Here is a 25,000-nt window from a genome sequence, read left to right on the forward strand (position 1 = left end):
AAAAAAAAATTACAATTCAGGTCTACGACTTCAAATATTTATACACAAAATAAATTAAATTAAATTAAATCTAACGCAAAGAAGATTTTGAGATCGCATGAAATTGCTCTACTGATTTATAGATATATACTCGAGGGATTTTGATCAAATTTTATATTTTAATTTTGGTGAGGCTGCGCATGAATTCCATAAAAATAAGGCAAAACTTGAATTGCATCCGATTTGTGATCCTGATCCAATAACCACAGAGTAGTAGTATCTAATACAGGGTGGTTCTAAATTACGTTGACAAATTTCAAAATAATAAATTTCAAAAATGGGACATGCTGCGTTGCTTTTGTTTTTTAATTATTATTTTCACATGTTTTGGCGCCAATTTAACGTTATTTGTGAAGAGAATAAATTTAAAATTAGTCATTTTTACAAGTTTTTTATTATGTCTGCTCAACGAGGTGCAATAATATCCTTATATGAGGCTGGTAAGCGGCAGTGCGCGGTAGTGCGACTTCTCGGTATCAGTCGGCAGTTATTTTCTTCTGCTATTAAACGCTTTGATGAGCTTGGCCATCTTGGTGACCGTCTGGGAAGAGGCAGAAAAATAACTGCGAGGACGCCTAGGCTTCGACATATCGTCAAACAAAGATTGACCCGCAATTCACAAGCCGAGGTAAGAAAAATGGCTCGAGACTTACAGTCATTCAACGTTACAACGAGTTGTTAAAAATGAGCTCAAGTCTCTATGGCTCAAGTTAACAGCATACAAGCTGCAAAAAGCACAGCAGTTGGATGATAAAGATAAAAAAACACGCCTTGAAAGATATCGCTTACTGAAAGCGCGCTCCGCTGGTGAAGCTTGGAAAAATATTTCTTTCACTGATGAAATTTTTTTTCAAATTGAGCAGTCTCATAACCGACAAAATGATAGAGTTTACTCTTCTAGTCGCCGTGGAACCACAGCAATTATCCCCCTTCGGAAAAAACCGGATTCAGTCATGGGTTGGCGTGGCATTTGCTCAATAGGTAAAACTCCTCTCGTTTTCGTAAAAAAAGGTGTGAAAGTGAATCAAGAAATATACCGACGCGATATTTTGGAGAGTGTAGTTCTTCCTTGGAGCCAGCAGCACTTCGGTGACCAACCGTGGACTTTTCAACAGGACTCTGCTCCATCTCACAGGGCCTCAAATGTGCAGTAGTGATGTATGGACCATTTCCTAGAGTTCATAAGTTCCAAGGAATGGCCTCCATTTTCACCAGATCTAAATCAAATGGATTTCAGCGTATGATCAATTCTAGAGGCGAGGGCCTCTGCAACTTCACACAGAAGTGTAGACGCGCTGGAGGCAACACTTACTTGTGAGTGGGACAAAATATCTGTAGAAGAGGTACGGAAAATCGTCGAAAACTTCAGAAAACGTTTAAGCCTTTGTATTAAAGCTAGAAGTGGTTATTTTGAAAATAAATAGATATTTACATTAAAAGAATACTGTATTTTTATTATTTAGTAGTCACCGTTAGAGCCAGCGCGGACGAGCAACTTTGTCTCCGCAACTATTTTGTCTCTCCCATCAATTTGTATGGGGAGTTGCGTCGCTACGTGCGCGCACTTTCATACTAGCCCATGGGTGGGAGAGACAAAATAGTTGCGGAGACAAAATAGTTGCGGAGACAAAGTTGCTCGTGCGCGCAGGCTCTTATACTGTGTAAAAGAAAAATAAAATAAATCGTAAATTAAGTTGTCAACGTATTTCAGAGCCACCCTGTAAATAATAACTTGCAACATTGTTGACTGTGTCAATTTAATACCTATGTCAATTTTCAATTCGAAATTTGCTCAGGAAATTTGAAATTTGAATTGTCAAATGTAACTTGAAGTTGTAAATCTTTTGCAGCAAATATTTTATCATAAAAAAATCTGATTTTAAATAAAATTGAACATAGAACTTAAAATAATATAATTAAAAAATAAAATAAGTGTTAAATTTTATTAACAATTATTTTCTGAAATAAGCTACAGACAATGTCGGCACTTCGAGCAAGATTATGCTCATCTCTTGTAGCAAGACGTCTACTTAGTCAAAATTTAAAGAATTCTAAACATTTAAATGGTGTCGCTGTTTCTTCTCAGAATCGCAATGGTACTTACAAAATGTAGCACGCAAGTACGATGTAATATGTCCATGTCGTTTCCAGTCTTTATAACCTTTATTTGTTTTTAAGGGACTGTCATCTTTCATACAAAATACAGCACTGTGTCTGATCAAAAACCGGAAGAAACTAAAGCTACTCCAGAAAAGAAGGAATTTCAAGCTGAAACTCGAATGTTATTAGATATAGTAGCCAGATCTTTATACTCTGATAAAGAGGTATGTAACCTATTCTATAAAGGGATTTGAAATATTTATGAATTGGATGAAATATCTTAAACCACTCAAAAAAGTAAAATAAAGAAAAAGTTAAATACAACATAATTAATAAAAAATAAATTTTTATGATAATTTATTTTTATAAGATTTTCTCTAGATTTAATTACACTGGTCTGCAAAGAAATCCTCCTTTGAATAAAAATATGATAAACATGGAGATCTCAACATGCTGAATCTAGATCTGCTTTCAGTTTTTTTGTATTACGTCAAAATTTTTTTTATTGCTGTTTTTAAATACCTCAAAATTCTGTATTGTTTGGTAGTCTCTCTTGCAATAATGCTATTTTATTCGGTCTTTATTATATTTTTCATCACAAAAACGACTTGAATTTATAAAATTAGAACGATATCTAGGTACTGAAGACATTATTTTTACACTAATTTGTAGGGAATTTATGGGCTTCCGTAGTTCTTATCACGACTCCGCTGCGCTCAGTTCAAAGTAAAGTTTTAAGGTGAAGGTTGATGATTTTATCCTAATAATTTGGTAAAATTTTTATATTGTACTGATATATTGATGAAAATTTGTATATAATTTCAACCATAAAGCAAAATTGAATCACGTGTTATGAATTTTTAAACGACGCAACATCGAAAGCGCTAGTCTTTAGTGTGGTCTCTAGGGACTACAAATGCGGGAGCTTAGATAAGAATTAAATTATGAAATTAAGCAGACTAAAGCTGTCAAAAGAGTATCTGGTGACCACTATGAAACATTTCACCAGAAGTTTGAGAGGAGATACGGAAAAGCTAACTGAAAATATAGTAAAATATAGATAATAAGTTGACAGCAAAGCTTGCTGATTTTACTTGATCGATTCGTCGCGAAACTCCTTATAAAATATTAAAAGAAGAGAAAACTACTAATTGAAACAATATAAATAATGTGTAATTATATTATCTTATAGTTTTTAATAGTTTTCTTGACATTATTTGTAATATTTAAACCTAATTATCAAAATAACGATGTATTCTTAGAACAAAAAAAGGGGTTTCTTTCAACTTAAACCACAAAAAATCTAGACGTGATACAAATTTTTTAAAACTTAATTTCTGTTCAGAAGTATCACTTCTATAATAATCTTGTGCAAAAATAAGAAGGAGCGCGAAAAAAAATTTTTTTGCAGACCAGTGTTATTAAAGAACAAATTCAAATTCTTGAATTTGTTGTGTTAATGCTATTAATTCCGGGGGCTGAGGGCTTAATAGCATTATTAAAACATATTTTTTTGTCTTCTTATTTATTTATTTAACTCTTTATTGTGCAATAAACCAGATACATAAAATAACAATTTACAATAAACAAAAGCACAAAGGGCGGCCTTATCACTATGTAGTGATTTCTGCCAGGCAACCATGGGGAGAAGGCAAAGAAGCGAGATAATAAATTGAGAAACAGAAAAAAAAACGAAAAACAATTATTATAAGTAGAAGTAATAACAGTAAAACCCGTTTAAGACGATTTTCCAGGGACTCAATCCCTGGAAAATCGTCTTTTAAACGGAAAAGCGTATTATAATTTTATTAATATTTTACATTATATTAATTATGTATTAATATTTATTATGGTTTTTCGGATGTAGTATATTGTACATTTAAACATTATTTACGTTATACAAAATCACGTTATTATAATATACAGTGTGGAAATTTTCGATGGGCCCTGGAGGGAAAGTACTTGAAGTACTTACTAATGATAGCAAATTTTGCTGAAAGGAAACATTCCTTTATTTTTAAAAAGGAATTTTACTGCATTCAAAGATGTTCGAAAAATCACTTGCATCGACCGGGAATCGAACTATCCGAAAATAATTTTGGGTTGGCTTTAGTTAACTGCCGCACGAATTTGTTGGAAATATTTATATTGTTAGTTAGCTAGGTAATGTAAGATTGTAATTCCAAAATATTATCGTTAGGAAACTTGTAGTTTTTTAGTTATTAATTTTTAAAGTTAATAATTTTTTGTGCGAAAAAAGCGCATTTATCCGTTTTGTTGTGCAAAAAAAGCGGACCAAGACGTTCCATTTCACTGTACTGTGACTTTACGCAGTGGCCGGCGAGTGCCGAAAGCGACTTTAGGGCGATTCCCACTCAAACAAAAAAAAATCTACGTAAGTAGGTTAAAAAACTATTAAACTTTTATTTTTAATATCCAAATAGGTAGCGAGGAGCGAAGCGACGAGCGTGTTAGATTAACCCCTGAACTGCCGCACGAGCCGAGCGAGCGAAGCGAGCGTGCCGCGGCAGCGGCCGGCGAGTGCCAGAAGCGACTTTAGGGCGATTCCCACTCAAACAAAAAATAAATCTACGTAGGTTAAAAAACTATTAAACTTTTATTTTTAATATCCAAATAGGTAGCGAGGAGCGAAGCGACGAGCGTGTTAGGTTAACTCTTGAACTGCCGCCAGAAGCGACTTTAGGGCGATTCCCACTCAAATAAAAAAACTACGTAGGTTTACACAACTTGTTTGTATTTTATTTATGTATCGTAAATTTTTTGTTATTATCGTCTAATGCTTAGTTAAAATGATTTTACACCAATTCCATACATTTTGAGGTTAGAATAGGAAAATTGATTTTTCTCCAAAACTATTGGTTTCCTAACTTTCCCCTTTTGGGGGGAGGGTCCCCCCCTCCTCCTCCCCCCTCCCCTCCCACAAAAAACCTATAATACGTGCGGCAGTTAACTAAAGAAACCCCATAATTTTTGTTGTCGTCGCTTTTGATTTAAAGAAGTTAGGTACATCGTGTCTTAAATCATTAACCGCTGCTATGTCAATATCGAAGTTGACTCATCTTCTTTTTGATCATTACCACTTTGAGCCTCTTCTTGTGTGTTATTCACACTCTCAATAAGATGTTCAATAAATTGAATTTCTTATGATGATACATTATCATCAATGAATATCCAGGAAACCACAGCAGTCATCGCGTCAGTTCAGTCAGTCGGGTTTGAGTCGGCCGCTGTCTCAGGGGTAAATGTGTTGGCCGTTAGAGCGTATTAAACGGGATGACGATCGTATTAAGCGTTAAATCATGTATGAAAACATGTCTCAAGTTGCTGGGACTGATGCAAAATGGCGTATTATACGAGAAATCGTATTAAGCGTGATCGTATTAAACGGGTTCTACTGTACATATAATTAACAACACATAACATTACATATCTTATTTTTTTACAGGTGTTCATCAGGGAACTTATATCGAATGCAAGTGATGCATTGGAGAAATTCAGATATCTAAGTGTTAGTTCTGCTCCAGATCTACCGCCATTGGAGAACACTGACAGATCTTTAGAAATAAGACTTTGTACGGATAAACAAAATAGGACATTAGTATTTCAGGTACTATTTATTAAACACCACAGTTTTATACTTTATGACTGACCTTAAAAAAATAACATAAAATTCAATACAAAATGTTATAGATGCATAATATGTCTATATTTAATGTGTATGTTTTTTTTACACTATTATTATAGACATCACTCTCTAATCTATACAATCTGTTTTCTAATCAATATTTATGACCGTTTAAGGACTCTGGAATAGGTATGACTAAAGAAGAATTGATTCAAAATCTGGGTACAATAGCTAGATCGGGCTCAAAGTCATTTATAGAAGAGATTAAAAAGCAAGGGTCTGATCAGGCTAGTTCAATTATTGGACAATTTGGTGTGGGATTTTATTCAGCATTCATGGTTGCTGATAAACTTGAAGTTTATACAAGAAGTAGTAAAACGGGATCTCCAGGATTCAAGTGGAGTTCAGATGGGTAAGCTATTTTATTTATTAACATATAATTGATTCCTTGCAGCTACTAGTTACTTAAGTAACCCTAATAATATTGTCACACACTTTTTGTTAGGTGACACTTGACTGTGTGTATTCATACTCAAAATATTGTTTGCAGTTCCGGTACATATGAGATTGAAGAAGTAGATAATGTGCCCATTGGTACAAAAATAGTAGTGTACTTGAAAACAGATTGCAGAGAATTTGCAGATGAAGAAACAGTCAGAAGTAGGTATTTCATATTGTTTTACTGTAATAGGTATTAAAATAAAAATAAAAAGTACTGATAGAGAATATAGAAAATGAAATTATGTAAAAATATAGCCTAATTACTGTTAAACAATGTGCTGTGTGTACAGAATTTATTAATTATCAGCTTATATAATACTTTACCATTTCTTTCAGACATAATAATGAAATACAGCAATTTTATTGGAAGTCCCATTTACTTAAATGATGTTCAAGTGAATTCAATAAAGGTATGTTAAATGGCAAATGTGGTAGTGTTGTATCACTTAGGGTTTTAAAAATAGTTTACAACCTAGTCCTACTACTAACAACCTAATGAATTATAATTTTAGCCTCTCTGGTTGATGGATCCAAAAGAAGTGACACATGAACAGCATGTGGAGTTTTATAGATTTGTTGGCAATTCTTACGATAAGCCCCGCTATACCTTACATTACAAAACTGATGCTCCATTGAGTATTAGATCAATTCTGTATGTACCTGAGGGGAAACCTGGCTTGTTTGAAATGTCAAGGGACTCTGATGTCGGTGTTGCTTTGTACTCGCGAAAAATTCTGATTAAAAGCAAAGCAGAAAATATTCTTCCCAAATGGTTGAGATTTGTAAAAGGTATCAACAAAATCAAGTATTTTAACTTTTGTTCTAGAAAATATAAGTGCAATTTAATATAAAATATGTATTTAGAAATTAAAGACTTTTTAACGGATTTTAAACGCGATTTAATCATTATATTATTTTCCCGTCTTTCAGTCTCCCCGTGACCACGCTCGCTGTAAAGTGTTCGAAACGTCGGGAAAATAATATAATGATTAAATCGCGTTTAAAATCCGTTAAAAAGTCTTTAATTTCTAAATGTATAATACTCGCGTAAAATCAAACCCTAGAAAATACTATAAAATATGTAATTAAAATTTCAGGTGTCGTTGATTCTGAAGACATTCCACTGAATCTCAGTAGAGAATTATTGCAAAATAGTGCTTTAATTGCGTATGTATTTTGTTTAAATGTAAAGTAAATATGTTTTTGAGGGAGTACAGTAAGAAAAGATTAGTTCTAATGATTATTCAAATGTATTATTTTCAGTAAACTTCGGCATGTTTTGACAAATAGATTCATTAAGTTCATGATTGATAATGCTCAAAAAGACCCAGTTGGCTATGACGCGTTTTACAAAGATTATTCCTTATTTTTCAAAGAAGGTATCGTCACTAGCCAAAGTCCGATAGAAAAGGTATGTATTAATGTTCATATGTGTTATATTAGTATTTAAAAATGGAGTTACTAAAATAATAAATTTTATTTACAGGAAGATATTGCTAAATTATTGCGTTTTGAATCATCGAAACTTGAAAATGGTGTTAAAACGTCTCTGGCCGACTACAGTGCAAGACAAAACAACGATCAGAAATCAATTTACTACTTAGCTGCACCTAGGTAATAAGCTTAAAATATTTAATATTTATTTTTAAACATATAACAGCTAATTTTTCGTCACAATAATCTGTTATCAGGGAATATTAGTCTCCAACGTCTACATAACTCTTTCTTGGAATACATAAGAAAAAACATCAAATGCTGTTTATTTTATAATATTCGATTTTCCATACATTTATTTCTTAATATTTCACAAACAATTCACGTTTCTCAGTCGAGAGTTGGCCCAAACATCGCCATATTACGAATCTCTCAAGAAGCGCGATGTTGAAGTGCTGTTCTGTTACGAAATGTACGATGAACTTGTTCTGCTGGAGCTCAAGGAGTTTGGTGGCAGAAAACTTGTGTCCGTAGAGAATGACATGCAAACAGACCCGGCTGCGCCATCAGATACTATTATTGGTAAATAATATTTTAATCAGCTCTAGCAGAATTATATATATCTTTTGCGTTTGTTATAACTTAAGGTAGTATGGTAGATAGTAGTTTTGAATAAGTTGGATTTCTTCTTATTTGAGACTTGAGTTACATAATTTATGCCAAATGATAATATGAAGTCCAAACGGCAAACGAATCTAATTTTAATTTTCCAGGAAGTGAAGACTTGAAACAAACCCAAGTGAACGAATTGATTTCATATCTCAAATCACATTTATCTGGCAAAGTATTTGAAGTAAGAACAACCCAGAAACTAGACTCGCATCCATGTGTTATAATTGTGCCGGAAATGGCTGCAGCAAGGCATTTTATTAGAACCCAAGCACAGAGTCTTAGTGAAGAAAACAGATTTGCATTATTGAGACCACAACTGGAAATTAATGCAAAGTAAGTTGAATAACAGGACATTTTTTCTTGTTTGATATGAAAATGTGATTTATTACTTACCTATTTTCCGTTATTTTTTTTTAAATATAATATTATCAATGAAGATTCATATGATAAAATAAATAAAATAAAAATAAATATTTCGGGACAATTTTCACACACGGCTGATGGATATGGATAAACATACATATGTAATTTTAAATAAATACTTATATAGATAACTAGGTTTCCTCCCGCGGCTTCGCCCGCGCAGTCAAAGAAAAACCCGCATAGTTCCCGTTCCCGTGGGATTTCCGGGATTGCGTCTTTTTCCCGGGATAAAAAGTAGCCTATGTCCTTTCTCGGGTATCAAAATATTTCCATACCAAATTTCATGAAAATTGGTTCAGTAGTTTAGGCGTGATTGAGTAACAGACAGACAGACAGAGTTACTTTCGCATTTATAATATTAGTATGGATTAACACCCAGACACGGAGCCATCTATGTTCATCACACAAATATTTGCCCAGGGTGGGAATTGAACCCACGGCCTCTGGCTTGGAAGGCAGGCCCACTACCAACCAAGCCAACCAGTCAGTCTGATATTTAAGTATTATGTCTATTTCACTAAAATGCAAGATTGGATCATCGACTTTTTAATAATTCCTCTATTTTATTTTATTACAGACATCCAATCATCAAGAAACTTCATAAACTCATATCTAGTGACAAGGATCTGGCAAACATGGTTGCACAACAGCTATTCTCCAATGCTATGGTCACTGCAGGACTAGTTATGGATCCTAGAAATCTAATCACAAATATTAATGAACTCTTAGTTAAAGCATTAGAAAAGCATTAGTTATTATTTTATGATTTAATGTATGTAATCTTATGTATGTAATCTTAATAAATATATTTCGTTCTGTTACTGTGCTTGTTTTATTATACCCAGAAAATAACTTATTGTAGCTGATACACTATAATTTCAAAGGAACTGTAGATTCTGATGTACTGATAGACAACCTTTATACATAATCCATGAGCTTTTATTTACATCCAAATCCATTTAAAAATAAAACTGGCAACATTATTTTAGGCGTTGGAATTGCCGCGTCTCATCTATATTTCTAAAATATAAGAAGACTATACTACGAGCAAAATAAGATTTATTTTCATGTTTTAAAAGGTTTCCCTAGACATATTGAAATATTATGTAGATTATTATCTAACGGTGTTTACAATATTCCGATAACATATATCCAGACAGGCCACACTATGTTTTCGTTCTTACATTTTCATAAAATTTAAAGGATATTTACACTAGTTTTTCGAACAATTTGTCACTTATTTTGTGTGGCCATGGTCACCTTATTAGAAAGAGACAACTTCCCAAAAGAAACGCTCTCACTCGGACCGGTTTTGACGGCTTAATGCCAGGCGCGGTCCCAGCCTGACATTTTAGGGGGGGACACGCAGCTGAAAAGGTATGGAATCCCCCCCCCAACCGTACTCGCCAAATATCGTATTCAAGTGAAGAAGAAGTGATAAGCAAAAACTTGATAAAATCGTACTCGATAAAATAGAAAAAAATTCTTATACTGTACAAAATTATAAAAAAACCGGCCAAGTGCGAGTCGGAAGCCGTTAGCTGCAAATTTTCGCAAATTTCAACATTTGCAAGGGATTAAAAACAGGTTTAAACAGAACTATAGATGTGCGAGTGACTCCGATTTGCACCAGTTTTTTTATATATTGTACATTATAAGAATTTTTTTCTATTTTATCGAGTACGATTTTGGGGGGGGTCATGTCCCCCGTGACCACCCCCCTGGGACCGCGCCTGCATAATGCACAGACTGCGCAGATTTTAGTCTAAACTCTAAGTTATAACGGCTTTAAAGTTTGATAATACAATAATATATTGTGATCCCCTGGAATTAAAACTCACTGTCTAGATAATTTCATGCATATTCCAGCCTATTTTTCCATCTTGTACAACAAAACTAATAATATATTAAACAAAAAAATACGTGTGGCACTCGAGGACTGCCGGGGTAAAGCTATTACTTGCTCTGTGGTAAAGCTATTGCAAAGCATCGCATCGCTGTGCTGGTTGGAGTGGGGGGTATTAGGTATTTTCCACAGAGTATTTTCGTACGAAATTTTTACATTTGGTCACCGCGCTCAAAGTCTGAGATAAAAGCTATGCAATAGCTTAAAAAAGCTTATTTCTCAAGGCTCGAATTTGAAATCAAAATTATAGAGCAATCACCAAAATATATTATATTCTAAATACGTTACAACATAAATTATCTGTTCTCTCTATGACGCATCTCCCATCTATTTTTTATACTCTATTGCATTATATTATCTGTGGTAAAAATCAATCGACTGAAGCGGGGAAGTGGAAGTGGGAACGGCGCGGCTTTCTTTGCATTGAATTTTTAAGTAAAAAACGAATCTATTTATTTATTGTTCTCATAAAAACCAGATTGTATACAAAATATTTCAAATTTCTTCCGTACTTAAATACAAAAATCGTTGTTTAAGTGCGCATTGGTTGCATTGAAGGTTTGACATCGAAGGTTTGAAAAAATATAATAATACAATAGGTAACATCATATTTATGTCCTTCCAACTCCATCAAACGCTATAGTTACCCTTCTATATCTTCAGGATAATATATAGTGTTTGATTTCATTCATGGTTTTGTGAGGGTGAACTGAAAAAATGAGTTCCATTGATATTAACAAAGCCGACACCGAAGATGACAACAAAACACTTGACAAAAAGCAAATAGAAGCCGAAGAAAAGGAAATAATGTTAAAAGCGGAAACCGAAGAAGATGTGGAACTGAGGCGCGATGGAGGTCCCGTTAAAACAGCACTGTCAGGAGATATAACAGAACAAGGTCGTGAAGTCAAGCCTAAGTTTATTCCTATCGGGGCGATTAAAATGCCTGGATTCTTCACTAGAAATTCTGATAGAGAAAAGTCAAAGGTAATAATGTATACCATTTATGTATGCATGGTATTACTATTTATATTTAGGGTTATTACTATTAGATTTTATATTATATTGATTGTATAATTATTAATAATTTGTATTTGTATTTAGGATGAAGAAGCAATAGAAAAAGATACTGATAATGAAAAGAACCAGGACAAAGCAGATGATGACAATCCAAAAAATAATTTCAAGTTTTTACAAAGTTGCCCTTTCTCAAACTTTTTAAAGAAACCTCAAAGTGACGGTGGTAAGTCTTTTTAAGAATTTTATCTGATATAATATATTTCATTATCTAATATTCAGGTTGTTTAAAGGATATGCCTTGATATCCTCTTTGTTACTTCTTAGTTTACAGAACTTATCAAATTCTTTGAAATTCAACAACTCATTTACAAATTGTAATATCTGTTCTATATAATTTTATCATCAATATTTTTTTTAGATGGAGATGTCGAAAAGAAGGAGTTTGTATTGTTCAATTTCACATATTCAAAAATGTTTAAGAAGCAACAACAAAAAAATGCAGGCGCAGCCCTGGCTTCTATGGAGACATTAGAAGATAAACTTGACACTCCAAATGATGGAATGGAGAATATTAAGTTAGATGTAACTGTAAGTTGTATATTATTTAAACTTATATCTTTGAGGTTATTAAAAAATCATTATTATGTACATAAGTTACTGCTAGCAAACAAAATGTGGTTTAATTATTAAAAAAAATTCTTTCTTTCTTAGGAACCAGAAGAAGGAAAAGTTGCCACTCGATTGCCACTAAAAGAAAGAATTCGTCAAAAGAAATTCATAATTGGTAAGATATTTAATATACATTTTTCCGTAATACTCTTGTTATACCATTCAGGCCTTCAATTGTGCAAAATCGTAACAGCTTTAAATGTCTATGATTCAGATGATATAGTAGTGTGCGGCATTGTTCTGCTTGTGTTCCTGGCGGTGATCATTGGAATAGTGATTGGGGCTCGAGCTGGGCCACCATCTGAACGCCCACTGAGACTCGGCAAGTTCATCACCACACAGACTGCATGTGGATTAGTTGAAGGGTAAGTTCATGCTATAATCACAATTTACTCAGGTACAAACAAATGTATTTTCTTTCTTTCCTTCTTACATTACAGATACAGATTTAAGTTACGAAACATGTTTAATTGTTGACAAAGAATATCACTCAATAAGACAATATACATATTATTAATTATTATACATCTTTTTCATACCCCACACAGTGATACAGGATTTCATTACTCTTGGCAACATATTTGGTGATTCATTTTAATTTATACAGATTTAAGTTACGAAACATGTTTAATTAGACACAAAGAATATCACTCAATAAGACAATATACATATTATTATACATCTTTTTCATACCCTACAGTCTACACAGAGATGCAGGATTTCAATTTCTATAAAAGCCAGTAATATAGCAGTTAAAATTATTTTCAACTTATTGTACAATAAAGGTACCGGAATGATCTTTGAAGTTTGAACCTATTGGTTTTAGATAACATTTTCGAAATCACTTTTAATAATTGGGCGATGTTCAATGTTGTTAAAGATTCATCAGCTTAAAAAAATCCTTACTGCCTATTTTTTTTGTATATTAAGGTAGTTTCAATGAAACATAAGTTGCTTTATATCAAACATAATAGTGATGAGATGTCATTGAGTGCAGCAATAATTGATAAATGATACCCTTAATGGTATGAAAAGATAACTCTAGTCTGAGTATTAATAGAAAAATTACTGATTACAGTAATGATACATTGCATTATATCAGTACTAGATTTCCGCCCGCGGCTTCGCCCGCGTTTGCAAAGGAAAACCCGCATAGTTCCCGTTCCCGTGGGATTTCCGGGATAAAAACTATCCTATGTGTTAATCCAAGTTACCCTCTATATGTGTGCTTAATTTCATTGTAATCGGTTCAGTAGTTTTTACGTGAAAGAGTAACAAACATCCATACATCCATACATCCATACAAACTTTCGCCTTCATAATATACTAGATTTCCGCCCGCGGCTTCGCCCGCGTTTGCAAAGGAAAACCCGCATAGTTCCCGTTCTCGTGGGATTTCCGGGATAAAAACTATCCTATGTGTTAATCCAAGTTACCCTCTATATGTGTGCTAAATTTCATTGTAATCGGTTCAGTAGTTTTTACGTGAAAGAGTAACAAACATCCATACATCCATACATCCTTACAAACTTTCGCCTTTATAATATATATTAGATATTAGATTTGTTGTGTTATTTATGTCGTGGGAATGATCAACTTCAAGGCGATAAAGGCGGGCAGATAGTACTAAAATATACACAAACTAATTTCCGCCCTCGGCTTCCCTGTTGTCTCAAACTTAACAAATTGTTCAAAAACAAACAAAGTTGCTTTCTCTGTCACTATGTCCCTATGTATGCTTAAATGTTTAAAACAACATAACGGATTTTGATGTGATTTTTTCTTTCATAGGTAGAATGATTTAAGAGGTAGGTTTAAGTATATAATTTATTGGGTTTTTAAGTAAAGCGGATGAATGCGGCTATTGTTATTTTTAATCTTGTATAAATTTTTTTTTACAGAATATGCTCAGCTTTAATTCTTATTATGCATTTTTTTCACAGGATTCACTCGTGTTGATGTAAATTGTCTCCCATTAAAAATTACCATTCCCTTATTTTTTTTCGCCTCAAAGTTTTATTGATGCACGCTTCCAAGGTGTCGAATAGGATGTATATTTTTGAAATTTTATTTTTATGAAAATTTGTTTTTCTGGTGTCTTTATTAAAATAATACAATGAATTTTATATAGAAATCTATGTATTAACAAAGCCAAACTTTTGATATAATATGAAAAAGGATTTATTTATTTATTTATTTATTTCATTTATTTAAGATTAATTTAATATCCATATATTTGTTAGTAAAATGGCCTTAAAAACTATGTTAGTATTATAATTCTATATAATATTAAAAACAATCTTATTTCCATTTACAACCTGCTTGAGACATGGATTTTGACCCAATGTCTCAAGACATTGCTGTCCCATCTATCCACGAAGACAGCTAGGATGCTGCTGGACGATTGCCGGACACGGCGCATCATGGATGCTGCTCTTTTACGCATGATTGCGTGGAATCCGTCAGTGCGCGCCTCCGCAAACATTCCTGACGCACTGCAGTATCTCGGCAACCCCCGCAACATCCTAAACATATTATTATACTGAACCCGGAGGGTATTGATCGCCCTCTGGGTGTAACTAACCCACAGAACAGTAAGAACATAATAGAAGTGCGATGTGGGCGTGGCCCACGTGTCACTAGTAAGGTAAGATCACCTAACTCGCTCTCAGTTGTGCGCAGAAAAATATTCGAGTCGGTTGTCAGCTGTCAAACCTTATTTCCATATTTATTCATTATTTAGAGCGTGTTGTTCGGTATTAGAGTGGAAAAATGATAGCAGACGAAATAATATCAGCAATCGAGGCATTTCATACCATCGGTAAGTCTTATTTTAATTTATTTTAAATATATTTTACGTTACAACTTCGCTCGTCATAATTTGTCAAAAATTTATAAAAATATTAAGTCAAAATGAACCTTAATCCATAAGAAATAAGTACTAATATAGATTGAACAGCAAACAAGACTTTCTGGAATATTATTGCAATAAACAAACGAATGTTGGATTAGTGATGCATGTGGCGCATATCGACAGTATCGATACTTTAGAAAAGACAAACATTATAAATATTAAATTTTATTCTATTTTTCCTTAGCTTTCATTTGTCCTATTTATTTATAGATTTTCGAAAGAGCCTAATTTAAAAGAGAAATGGATAATAAATGCAACGTGACGAGTTAACTGGATGCCGAACAGCAATAAGCAGTCTAACAAAGGCCACCGATACATCAAACCTACGGCAGTTCCAAGATTTAAAATAATGCATATTTTCTGTTTGTTTTGTAAATATAGATTTATACTATTCTATTCCGTTTTTTATTTAAATATAATGATATGAAAAGACGTACTTAGTAGTAATAAACATACTCCAAAATGTGACACATTATCCTATACTCATATAATAGAAAGAAAAAAAAAATGCACAAAAATATATTTATTTGTGAATTATCGATAACAAGGCTGACATCCCTTAGAGCATAGCATCAGGTTAATGTCAAGTTAATGTCATTAATTTAGAGTGACACAAATTTCAACCTTATTTCTATGTGTTGAGGTTCAAAGTTATATCTATCGAAAATTAACGCCCTCTGTTGTGGAGTAGCTGAATGTTTTCGAATTTGGAATTTCTGAGCAAAGAGAAACAAAACAGCTAATATACCTAGGGATGTTATACTAAAATAAACCGTAACATAGTGATTTAGGGTACATATTGAAATGCTGAATTTATAACCTTAGTCGGTTTTTACTCAAATTAAGCTGTCCAATCAAAGTCATAGTTTACTTGTAGTGTACTGTATAACTATCGGTTTAAATGTGTGGGTTTGGCGACACTGGTTTTCATACTAATTATGACATTATAGCACTTCTATTATGTTCTTACTGTTCTGTGAACTAACCCATAGGCTGCACGTGTAAAAGGATTGGCAAAATGCTTTAAAAAGACTCACCTTTACTTCGCGAGAGCAGCGTGCAAACCTACGGGCCAGCATGTTACCCCTGACGGCCAACGCCCTCCTCTCCCTCTCAATGTCGGCGTCATCCACGAGTTCATCCGTGACCCAGTGGCCCAGATACTTGTATTGAGAGACCCTCTGTAATGGTGTATGGTCGAGAAACACCGGCGGTACTGTACTCAACAACAACTCTAAAACCACGAGATTGAAACACTAAAAGGTTACTCTTCTTAACATTATATCTGAGCCCGTGGGCCACGGCAAATTCTTCACACTTTTCTAAAAGTTTCCGTAACGCACTGATTGAGGGAGCCAACAAAACCATGTCGTCCGCGTAACTTAACTTAACTTAACTTTATGTGTGACCTATTTTGTTTCAGGGTGTTAGATGAAGGCGTTTACAAATTTCACGGCATTCCGTACGCAGCACCACCCATTGATGAACGGAGGTTTGCTGACGCACAACCATTCAACAACCTTTCGATGTGTTGGAATGATACCCTCGAAGTACACGAACCTGGACCTGTATGCATGCAGTTCTTAGAGAATGGAACAATTATTGGTGAAGAAGACTGCTTGACGTTAGACATTATCACACCTCATGTAAGATACGATTCTCCGCTACCAGTCGTGGTTCTGATCGGAGCTAACACGTTGGCCGGCGGTATCAGCCCAGCTCAACCGTCAGCTCTATACGCTCGCACAAAAGAAGTCGTTTTTGTACGCCCGAACTTCAGACTAGGCCCATTCGGCTTTTTAGCCCTCGATATCATTTCTAACTCCAAATACCCGGCCACTTCAGGAAATTATGCTCTCAGCGACTTATATGTCGCATTGCAATGGATCAAGTATAATATAAAACATTTCGGAGGCGATGCGGAGTCTGTTACGCTGTTAGGTCACAGAGCCGGCGCGACGTTGACTGCGGCTTTGACTACGATTAATAAAGCTCAGAAACTATATTCTCGCGTGTGGTTGTCTTCCGCCTCGGTGATCTTTCCTGGCGAACCGTTAGAGGTATCCGAGAAAAATAATGAACAGTTTAAACAAATCAGTAAGTGTAACGACATCGATTGCTTACGTCGCATGTCTGCACTAGAAGTATTATCTTCAACACCCGATACTTGGTTAGGAAATACTATAGATACGTTGCCGAAATCTGAGGAATTTAAACGCTCCTGGCTCGTGCTAGACGGTCAACTGTTACGAACTCACGCCTACGAGAGTTGGGACGCACAAAAAGAAGCCAAGAAGGAAGGGAAAGAAAAAGTTTTCAAACCTATGGTCTTCGGTACGACAGAACATTCCGGGCATTCAGATTTATTGCGTATGAAACACCTCAATTGGACAGCTGATATCGTCGAGAGCATGGTGAAAGAGAGCTACATAGGCGAAAAGAACTTGACCGCAACAGTATTTCAGCATTTCAACAAAACGTATGAGGGATTAGTTGAAATAATTTCTTCAATTCGAACCCTTTGTCCATTGGTAAGTTTGGCTAGGATGCGTTTGGTGGCCCCCCTCTACGTGGTTCTGGGATCGGGAGCTAGCGGTGGTTTGAAGGGTTCACGTATTGCCGGCGTTAATTCTGACGTCGAGGCTATTTTGGGCACCTTCGATTCCGAAGTACCCGAACAGAGACGGTTTATGGCAGCTATGCAACAACTGTTTTACTATTACATTTGGCACGGCCGCTTGCCCGGCCCCGAAACCGGACTCATCGCTGTCGGACAAGACCTGCTCCCACACCACGGTCTACCGGCCTGCGATATGCTCATACAAGAAGACATCGTCCCGAGGTACGCGCACGTTGACTAAATGAATATAGCGTTTTGAAACATTTTTATTCGTATATACGCGTTTATTTAATTGTATGCTTAAATGTTTTTAATCTTAAACCCCAGTAATTGTAATGTAGCCGTAAGAGACATTTTGTTTTCGTACCGCACGTTTTTTTTATTATTTAATATTTAGTTTGTAATGTCGAAACTTGCCACCGCTCGATCTCCAAAGAGGCTTTTATAAAACCAACGTTAAGATTTAAAAGTATTACCTTTATGTATTTTTGAGCTCTACAATTGAAGCGCTTATTGTAATTTAAAATACTCAACATGATTAATGTTTCATAATATAAAGTACAAACTTTTGAGAAATATACTACCATCTCAAATAATTTTTAAAATATTGTGTATATTATAAGACTGACAATGGATCTGTTCTACATTGATCTCGTTACTGCTTTTATAACCAATTGATCGGTGATAATTGATAAAAATAATGCTCATTTGATTTTTAAGTGTATTGGTAGTTACCCTGTTTACATTGAAACATACCATAAAAATATAGGCATAGACTTTGTTAGGATAAGTATAAGTTTTGTATTTTTTTACTTTCGTAAACTCCATTTGTATTTATAATAATAATTGTGAACTGTAATTTATATCCCAAATGTTTACTTGTGATTTCATTTAAAGTCTGATTATCCAAAGAGTGATTATTATAATTAGCTTTTGTACCACATAACCATAGTTAGTGTTGTGTCATGTAACAATTTAAGTGTGATAGGCATAGTCTTTTTAATAGCATTTTAATATTCATTTTTATCGTCATTTAGCTTGAGTTTGACCATCAAGTAATTGTGAAATGCTTTAAAGATTTTATATGATTTTTAATAATACTATCAGATGCCAAAGGATACCATTGCCGACTTGTTATTGTCGAATTTATAATTCTTATCTGCTTTAAAATGTGAATGCACTTGTGATGACTCTTTTTTCTGAATCGCGGAAGTGAAATGTTTTTGCTACTTTATCCAGAAACACCATTTCCTGACGACATACTTCGGGGCCTTAACAGTTAACAGCCGCATATGAAAAAAATAATATATTGCTTGCATGATTCAGAACGAGGTGTACACACTTTTAAACATATCTTTAGTTTTAACGTGTGACTGTATTTTTATATTTAATAAAACAGCCTATAATTTTTTTTGCGATACCATTGAACACTAGAATAATTAAGTAGATAGTTTTGCTTTGTTTTGTAAATTGGTATTTTCGAAAATAAAAGTGTAATACTGTAACTCGTTTCTTTATTTAAACGACACAACTCCCTTATAAATACCGCTATACATATTAAATTCCACTTGAAAAATAAACACTAATCTCGTGTTATAAAAAAACTCATAAAGGTTATTACCATGTTATTACATTGCTCGTTAAGCTTTTAAAAATTTGCTTACACTAGATATAGTATGCGTCAGCGGACAGCCGAAAGGTTTTTTCTAAATTCTAACGAAATTAACAAAAATCGAAAAAAAAAACTTAATAAATGTTTTTTTCGATATGAATAATATGAAGCCGTTGCTTATAGTCTAAGATCCCATCGTAGGATTAGTGCGTTCATAGTTTTTTTGAAGAAACCAAAATTGTATGTCTATTTATACATAGAGGAGGATATAATATTATATCGACTAGATTTCCAGTAAAAATAGCTTTAATTTGATATATGATTCATTAATGTGCGTTATGAACGTGCAACGTATAAACGGATTGAAATCATACCTGTTTGCACCAGGCTGCGAAGGGGTTGCGGCCAGCTAAAAAACTATAACCGTGGTTTTTTAGAATTTTTATGTAATTTTCCGTGATGTAGACTATAAATAACAAGTGAACGGAAATTTTTTCAAAAAAATCGATGTGAAAAAATGTAATTAAATATGCTTGCGGCCAAATTTTGACTGGCAACCTAGTCGATATAGTCTCCTAATTATAAAATTTATAAATATGCCTAAAATTTTGGTTTCATCAAAGAACTATGAACGCAATAATCCTGCAGTGGGATCTTGTACTATTATGGTAAGCTTAAGCTATTTCCCACAGCTTCGACCACGTGATCAAAATAAATTTTCATGTTACAAACTTTCATCCCCTGAGGGTAGAATTTAACAAAATCTCTTTAGCAAGTGGTTATCTGCATGCCAAATTTCAACCTAATTGATCCAGTAGTTTAGGGTGTGCGTTGATAGATCAGTCAATCAGTTCATCTCTACATTTTATATATTATTATTAAGATTGAGAGAAAATAGTGAAACGGGTTATAGTAAAATCTTAGTAAAATTAATTCAATAAGATAAAAAGAAAAAACCGGATAAAATCACAAAATATATTTATTCAAATTTTGAACAGAAATATTCATTACAAATATTTTTAAATGACAAAAAAAACACATGCTCAATGCAAATAAATAGGTAATAAATAGAAACAGTAAAACGATAGAAATAGTAACATGATTTTTCCTTTAACAAATTTTACAATTTCAAACAGAATTATAAGTTATACATGGACTAAAGTTGCATAAAATCAACTGTCAACTTAATGATTTCTTTCCCGTAACGGAGAAATTATAGTCTGAACATTTTCTTTTCCCATTTTATGAGCTTTACGCATGACTGCTGGGGACTTGGGTTTCATTTGAATTTGTTCTGCTTCTTTCTTCATCTTGTCAAGAAGAGACGACTGCTTAGCCACATTCATGGTTAGCTCTTCATTTTCTTGACGCAATAGGGATAATTCAACAACCAAAGATTGCTGATCTTGAATCTGAAAATAAGTCGACAAAATATAATCATTGTTTTTCTTAAAAACCCTGAATAATAATAGTGATTATGATAAAAAATGACTACTTTAAAAAATGCTAAACAATAAAAAATAAAAATAAACCGTAAAATAATATTTGCAACAAATTATTCCTTTATCAAAATATACTAATATAAATAATATTAATATACAATACCTGCTGCTGCAGACAATGGTTATCCTTCTCGAGGCGCGCGATCTCAGCCGCAGCTTGCGCAAGTAACACTCGCGACTGCTCCGCCGCCGCCGTCGCATGACCCGCGTGCTCAGTCGCTAGCTCGCATAGCATACGCTTCTTTTCGACCTACGATAATTAATTAATCATTTGAATACTTTTAATTTTTAAAGGATATAAATATTGTGTCTATTTGTAATTTCAAAATAACCGTTTTCTTAGACTTAAGAAAACGGTTATTTAATCCATGTATTTCATAATATGTTCCATAATAATCTCAGAGATGGTTAATTTATTTTTTCTTTTACTGCGATTGTTTGACAATATCTACCTAATCATAAAAAAGTATAAACTTCACATTTTTTTTTAAAGAAATTTGAATGCACACAACAACTGCATACTTTTCTTACCTCATCTCGCAGAATTTTAATTTGAGAATTGGATTCTTTCTTCAATAATTCAACATCTTCAATCAATTCATTTTTGATAGTTCCAAGTTCACGGTAGGCCTCTTTTTCAACATTCTGCAAACTTTCTATCAAAGAAACATTGTGTTCCATGATACGGTTGTGTTCTTTTGCCAGAGCTGCTTTCGACTTTAATATGTTCACAAGAGCTTCCTTATACTCATTGCACTCCAGTAAAGTATTGTTCAAACTGTTCTTGTAAGTACTGAGCTCTTCTTCAAGAACTTCTTTTGAATTAGTTAGTGTTTGTATCTGATTTTCTAGATGTTCCAGCTCATTATCAGATTCTCTAAGACGCATTGTTAAAACTTGTACAATGTCCCGAGTAACTGATAATGACATTTCAAATTTATTCTTTTCTTTGATAGCTCTGTCTACATCCACAGTTAGCTTATTAATTTCATTTTCATAGTCAATATGTTTTTTCTTGTTTTCTTCCTTTAAATCCTCCAATTCTCGAACAATTGTGGACTTCTCATTCTTCAGTGTCTCATTTTCATCCTTCAAATTGTTCACTTCCTTTAGTAGTGTATTATATCTATCTTCTGTGATGCTTAATTTATATTGAAGTTCCTTTGCTTCAGTATGTAATTCTTGTATTTCTTTTTGTTGTTGTTCCCAATGCTCTTGAATGTTCCTACTGCGCTCCTCAAATTGAATTTCGCATAATCTCAATTTTTCCCGAGTGGCTTCATCTATTTGCTCCAATTTAGCCCTCATTTCCTGATCCTTGGCATTAATCTGTTGTTGTAATTCATAAATTTTGTCATCTTTTTCTTTTAATAGTTCATTCTTTATTGTTTCTATTGCTGTATTGTATTTCATCTTAGTCATTTCTTGTTCAGATTTACATTTGCTTATAATGTTCTGTTTTTCTTCCTCCATTTTCGACCTGAGTGTTTCTAATTCCAGTTTGTATTCTCTTCTTATGCTTTCATTTGCTTCAAGAGCTAAGGCATGATGTCCTTTTACCATTTCCAATCTTTGTTTGGTCTCTTCTAATGTTGCTTCCATATCAGTTAATTTCTTTTGTAAATCTGAACATAGACTATCTCTAATGGTGATTACTTCTTCCAGAGAGGTCAATTCAACTTGTTTGCTATTCAGCTCTTGTTCTAAATATTGGCATTGCTTATCTAAGTTATTAATTTCCATCTTCAAATCTTGAGAAGTTGTTTGTTCTTCTCTTTTTGTGTCATTGAGCAATGTAAGTTCATTGAATTTTTTATTTAATGTGTCAATATTAATATCCCCTTTGGTCAGTTCTTTTAAAAGTTTATGCAATCCTGCTATTTCATTTTTAAGATCATCAATTTGTTTGTTATATTCATTTATTGTGTAATCTTTATTCCTAAAATAGAAAACATGATAATTAAAAATTAAACTAATTATAGAAACAAAAAATATACAAAAAAAAGAAACATATAAATAAAAATAGGTACCTTATTTCAACCTCATGGGCCTTAATAAGATCCTCTTGTAATTTAACATTGCTTGTGACTTTGGTTACTGCTTTGGTATTTGATTTAGGCAAGACTGTACTTTTTAGGGAACTTGAAGTTTTTATTGCAGGTTTCACTGGTTTTGGCTGTAAGCATATACAAATTAGTTTAAAGTCTAGCAACAAAAATAAATAAGCAAATGAGTCAAAGAATTAAAGTCACTTACGGTAACAAAGGATTTAGTACTTCGGACAGAGCTGCATTGGGATAGAGTTTCTACATTTTGTTTTGAAGGTGTTAAAAGAGGTGCCTTTATTTTAGGGCATGTGGTCTTCTTCAATGCTTTATCATTTTCTTGTTTCGGTAATACTTTGGCTTGACTTTTGGTAGGAGCTTAAAAAGTATAAAAATATATAAGAAAAACATATCTAAATACATGATTGATACACATACTGGTTAAACCTTGGTTAACTGATTTACTGTAAAAAATATTAATGTAAATTGTTAATAGGACAGCACAGCACCTATACACCATGAAAATGTATTAAGATTTGATGCAACAACTTACATAGAGAAATTGAACTTAGCCAATTATTATAATTTATGATATGACCTGTGTGAGACATATGAAGAATATGGTTAATAAATAAATTTAAATGACTTATTTAAGAAATTCAAAATATGGATAATATTGCGTAGTGTTTCAGAGTTAAATTTACCTATAGTGCTTATTTTACTATAAAAGAATATTATTAATAAGTAACATTGTTTCGAGTTTTATACCTACGTTAAAAACTATGAGATTATAAATAGACAAAATTATTAAAACTTTTCAAATTACTTACCAATTGGTTCAAAACGTTTGGCTTTTGAAAACATAGCTTAAATAACTTAAAACTAAATTAAAACAAACTGATGTGTACTAAGTTTAGTAGCTTTCCAATACAAAGTAATAATTTTTTAGAAAATCTATAGAACCAAACTGTGACTTCGTCATTCGTGTAATAGCGCGCGAAACTGAATCTGCAGAACTCAATGCGACATTCAAGCTCAACTTCTTTGTCTTGTTTTCTTTTTTTTTTTGTAAAAAGTCCGTTACATTACGTTCCGTTTCACCACATTACATTCCTTTACGTTCAAGTACCTAGTGTATATAAATATTATATTATCTGTGGTACTAGTAATTCCAAGTAATTCATAAAATAAATATTTCATGCTATTATTTAAACATTTGGATAGTTAAAAATAACACTCTAACTTAACTTGATTTCCGCCCGCGGCTTCGCCCGCATTTACAAAGGAATACTTACCCGCATAGTTCCCGTTCTCATCACTCATGGGATTTCCGGGATAAAACCTGTCCTATGTCCCGGGGTAAAAAGTAGCCTATGTTCCTATATTACTTGCTCTGTGCTATGTTCTTTCTCGGGTATCAAAATATCTCTACACCAAATTTCATGCAAATTGGTTCAGTATTTAAGGCGTGATTGAGTAACAGACAGACAGAGTTACTTTCGCATTTATAATATTAAAGTATATTATACCTAGTAACGACAAGGTTGACTGGATGATGCCTATTCATTTATAGAAGTACCTACATAATTAATTATGCAAGAAAAATTTCGTTTACAATTTTATCGAAACTTTCTCTGTATATTATTTATTTATTTAGCTGTGCCCACGACTTCGTCCGCGTGGAATAGTGACTGCATACTGCATAGTAGTTACCATCAAAAATAGATTTTACCTGTAAGCGTCTTAAATGCAAATAAAGAAAAATTTCGATCACGATCCGTATTTAAACAATTAAATATTGCACAGTATCTTTTTGTTTTTTTTCGTTTTGTGTCCACCTTGCAATTATCGAGAAAATTGCCCTTGCGCAATGGCCCTCCCCTGTAGGTATGTTTTT

At 33.4% G+C, this 25,000-nt stretch overlaps 3 protein-coding genes across 5 annotated transcripts; 2 read left to right on the plus strand and 1 right to left on the minus strand.

Annotated features, from left to right (window-relative positions):
- The first annotated feature begins 1,859 nt into the window (after positions 1–1,859).
- LOC123691802 (heat shock protein 75 kDa, mitochondrial) lies at positions 1,860–9,582 on the plus strand. The gene is made up of 13 exons (XM_045636362.1): positions 1,860–2,135; positions 2,218–2,363; positions 5,606–5,767; positions 5,962–6,197; positions 6,336–6,445; positions 6,623–6,696; positions 6,799–7,075; positions 7,384–7,453; positions 7,550–7,697; positions 7,773–7,900; positions 8,115–8,302; positions 8,494–8,725; positions 9,393–9,582. Exons 1-13 carry the CDS (start codon positions 2,018–2,020, stop codon positions 9,565–9,567), a joined length of 2,064 nt encoding a protein of 687 aa, XP_045492318.1. The 5' UTR covers positions 1,860–2,017; the 3' UTR covers positions 9,568–9,582.
- A 1,518-nt stretch (positions 9,583–11,100) lies between these two features.
- On the plus strand, positions 11,101–19,449 carry LOC123691795 (neurotactin). 2 transcript variants are annotated; one of them, XM_045636354.1, is made up of 7 exons: positions 11,101–11,293; positions 11,385–11,708; positions 11,826–11,964; positions 12,160–12,329; positions 12,453–12,525; positions 12,625–12,775; positions 16,748–19,449. In XM_045636354.1, exons 2-7 carry the CDS (start codon positions 11,439–11,441, stop codon positions 18,183–18,185), a joined length of 2,241 nt encoding a protein of 746 aa, XP_045492310.1. In that variant the 5' UTR covers positions 11,101–11,293; positions 11,385–11,438; the 3' UTR covers positions 18,186–19,449. The 2 variants fall into 2 exon arrangements, with proteins under 2 accessions (XP_045492310.1, XP_045492309.1); XM_045636353.1 differs by having other exon boundaries at positions 11,101–11,708.
- A 1,142-nt stretch (positions 19,450–20,591) lies between these two features.
- Positions 20,592–24,076, minus strand: LOC123691994 (early endosome antigen 1). Of its 2 annotated transcripts, XM_045636594.1 has the most exons (7): positions 23,934–24,076; positions 23,657–23,701; positions 23,315–23,481; positions 23,089–23,234; positions 21,590–22,997; positions 21,162–21,308; positions 20,592–20,968 (listed from the first exon to the last, which is right to left on the minus strand). In XM_045636594.1, the coding sequence occupies exons 1-7, from the start codon at positions 23,965–23,967 to the stop codon at positions 20,741–20,743; spliced, it is 2,175 nt and encodes a 724-aa protein (XP_045492550.1). In that variant the 5' UTR covers positions 23,968–24,076; the 3' UTR covers positions 20,592–20,740. The 2 variants fall into 2 exon arrangements, with proteins under 2 accessions (XP_045492550.1, XP_045492551.1); XM_045636595.1 differs by lacking the exon at positions 23,657–23,701.
- Between the last annotated feature and the right edge of the window lie 924 nt (positions 24,077–25,000).

Source organism: Colias croceus, chromosome 5 (genome assembly GCF_905220415.1).
Source record: "Colias croceus chromosome 5, ilColCroc2.1".
Classification (NCBI taxonomy): domain Eukaryota; kingdom Metazoa; phylum Arthropoda; class Insecta; order Lepidoptera; family Pieridae; genus Colias; species Colias croceus.

Excerpts from the sequence above, each read along its gene's own strand:
- LOC123691994 (XM_045636594.1), bottom strand. The coding sequence starts at position 23,967 with ATGTTTTCAAAAGCCAAACGTTTTGAACCAATTG. Across the intron at positions 22,998-23,088 it reads GCCCATGAGGTTGAAATAAG|GAATAAAGATTACACAATAA; the intron begins GTACCTATTTTT and ends TTTCTATTTTAG. Across the intron at positions 20,969-21,161 it reads ACCATTGTCTGCAGCAGCAG|ATTCAAGATCAGCAATCTTT; the intron begins GTATTGTATATT and ends ACTTATTTTCAG.
- LOC123691795 (XM_045636353.1), top strand. The coding sequence starts at position 11,439 with ATGAGTTCCATTGATATTAACAAAGCCGACACCGAAGATGACAACAAA. Across the intron at positions 12,526-12,624 it reads TCAAAAGAAATTCATAATTG|ATGATATAGTAGTGTGCGGC; the intron begins GTAAGATATTTA and ends TCTATGATTCAG. Across the intron at positions 12,776-16,747 it reads GCATGTGGATTAGTTGAAGG|GGTGTTAGATGAAGGCGTTT; the intron begins GTAAGTTCATGC and ends ATTTTGTTTCAG.
- LOC123691802 (XM_045636362.1), top strand. The coding sequence starts at position 2,018 with ATGTCGGCACTTCGAGCAAGATTATGCTCATCTCTTGTAGCAAGACGT. Across the intron at positions 6,198-6,335 it reads TTCAAGTGGAGTTCAGATGG|TTCCGGTACATATGAGATTG; the intron begins GTAAGCTATTTT and ends TATTGTTTGCAG. Across the intron at positions 6,446-6,622 it reads AGATGAAGAAACAGTCAGAA|ACATAATAATGAAATACAGC; the intron begins GTAGGTATTTCA and ends CATTTCTTTCAG.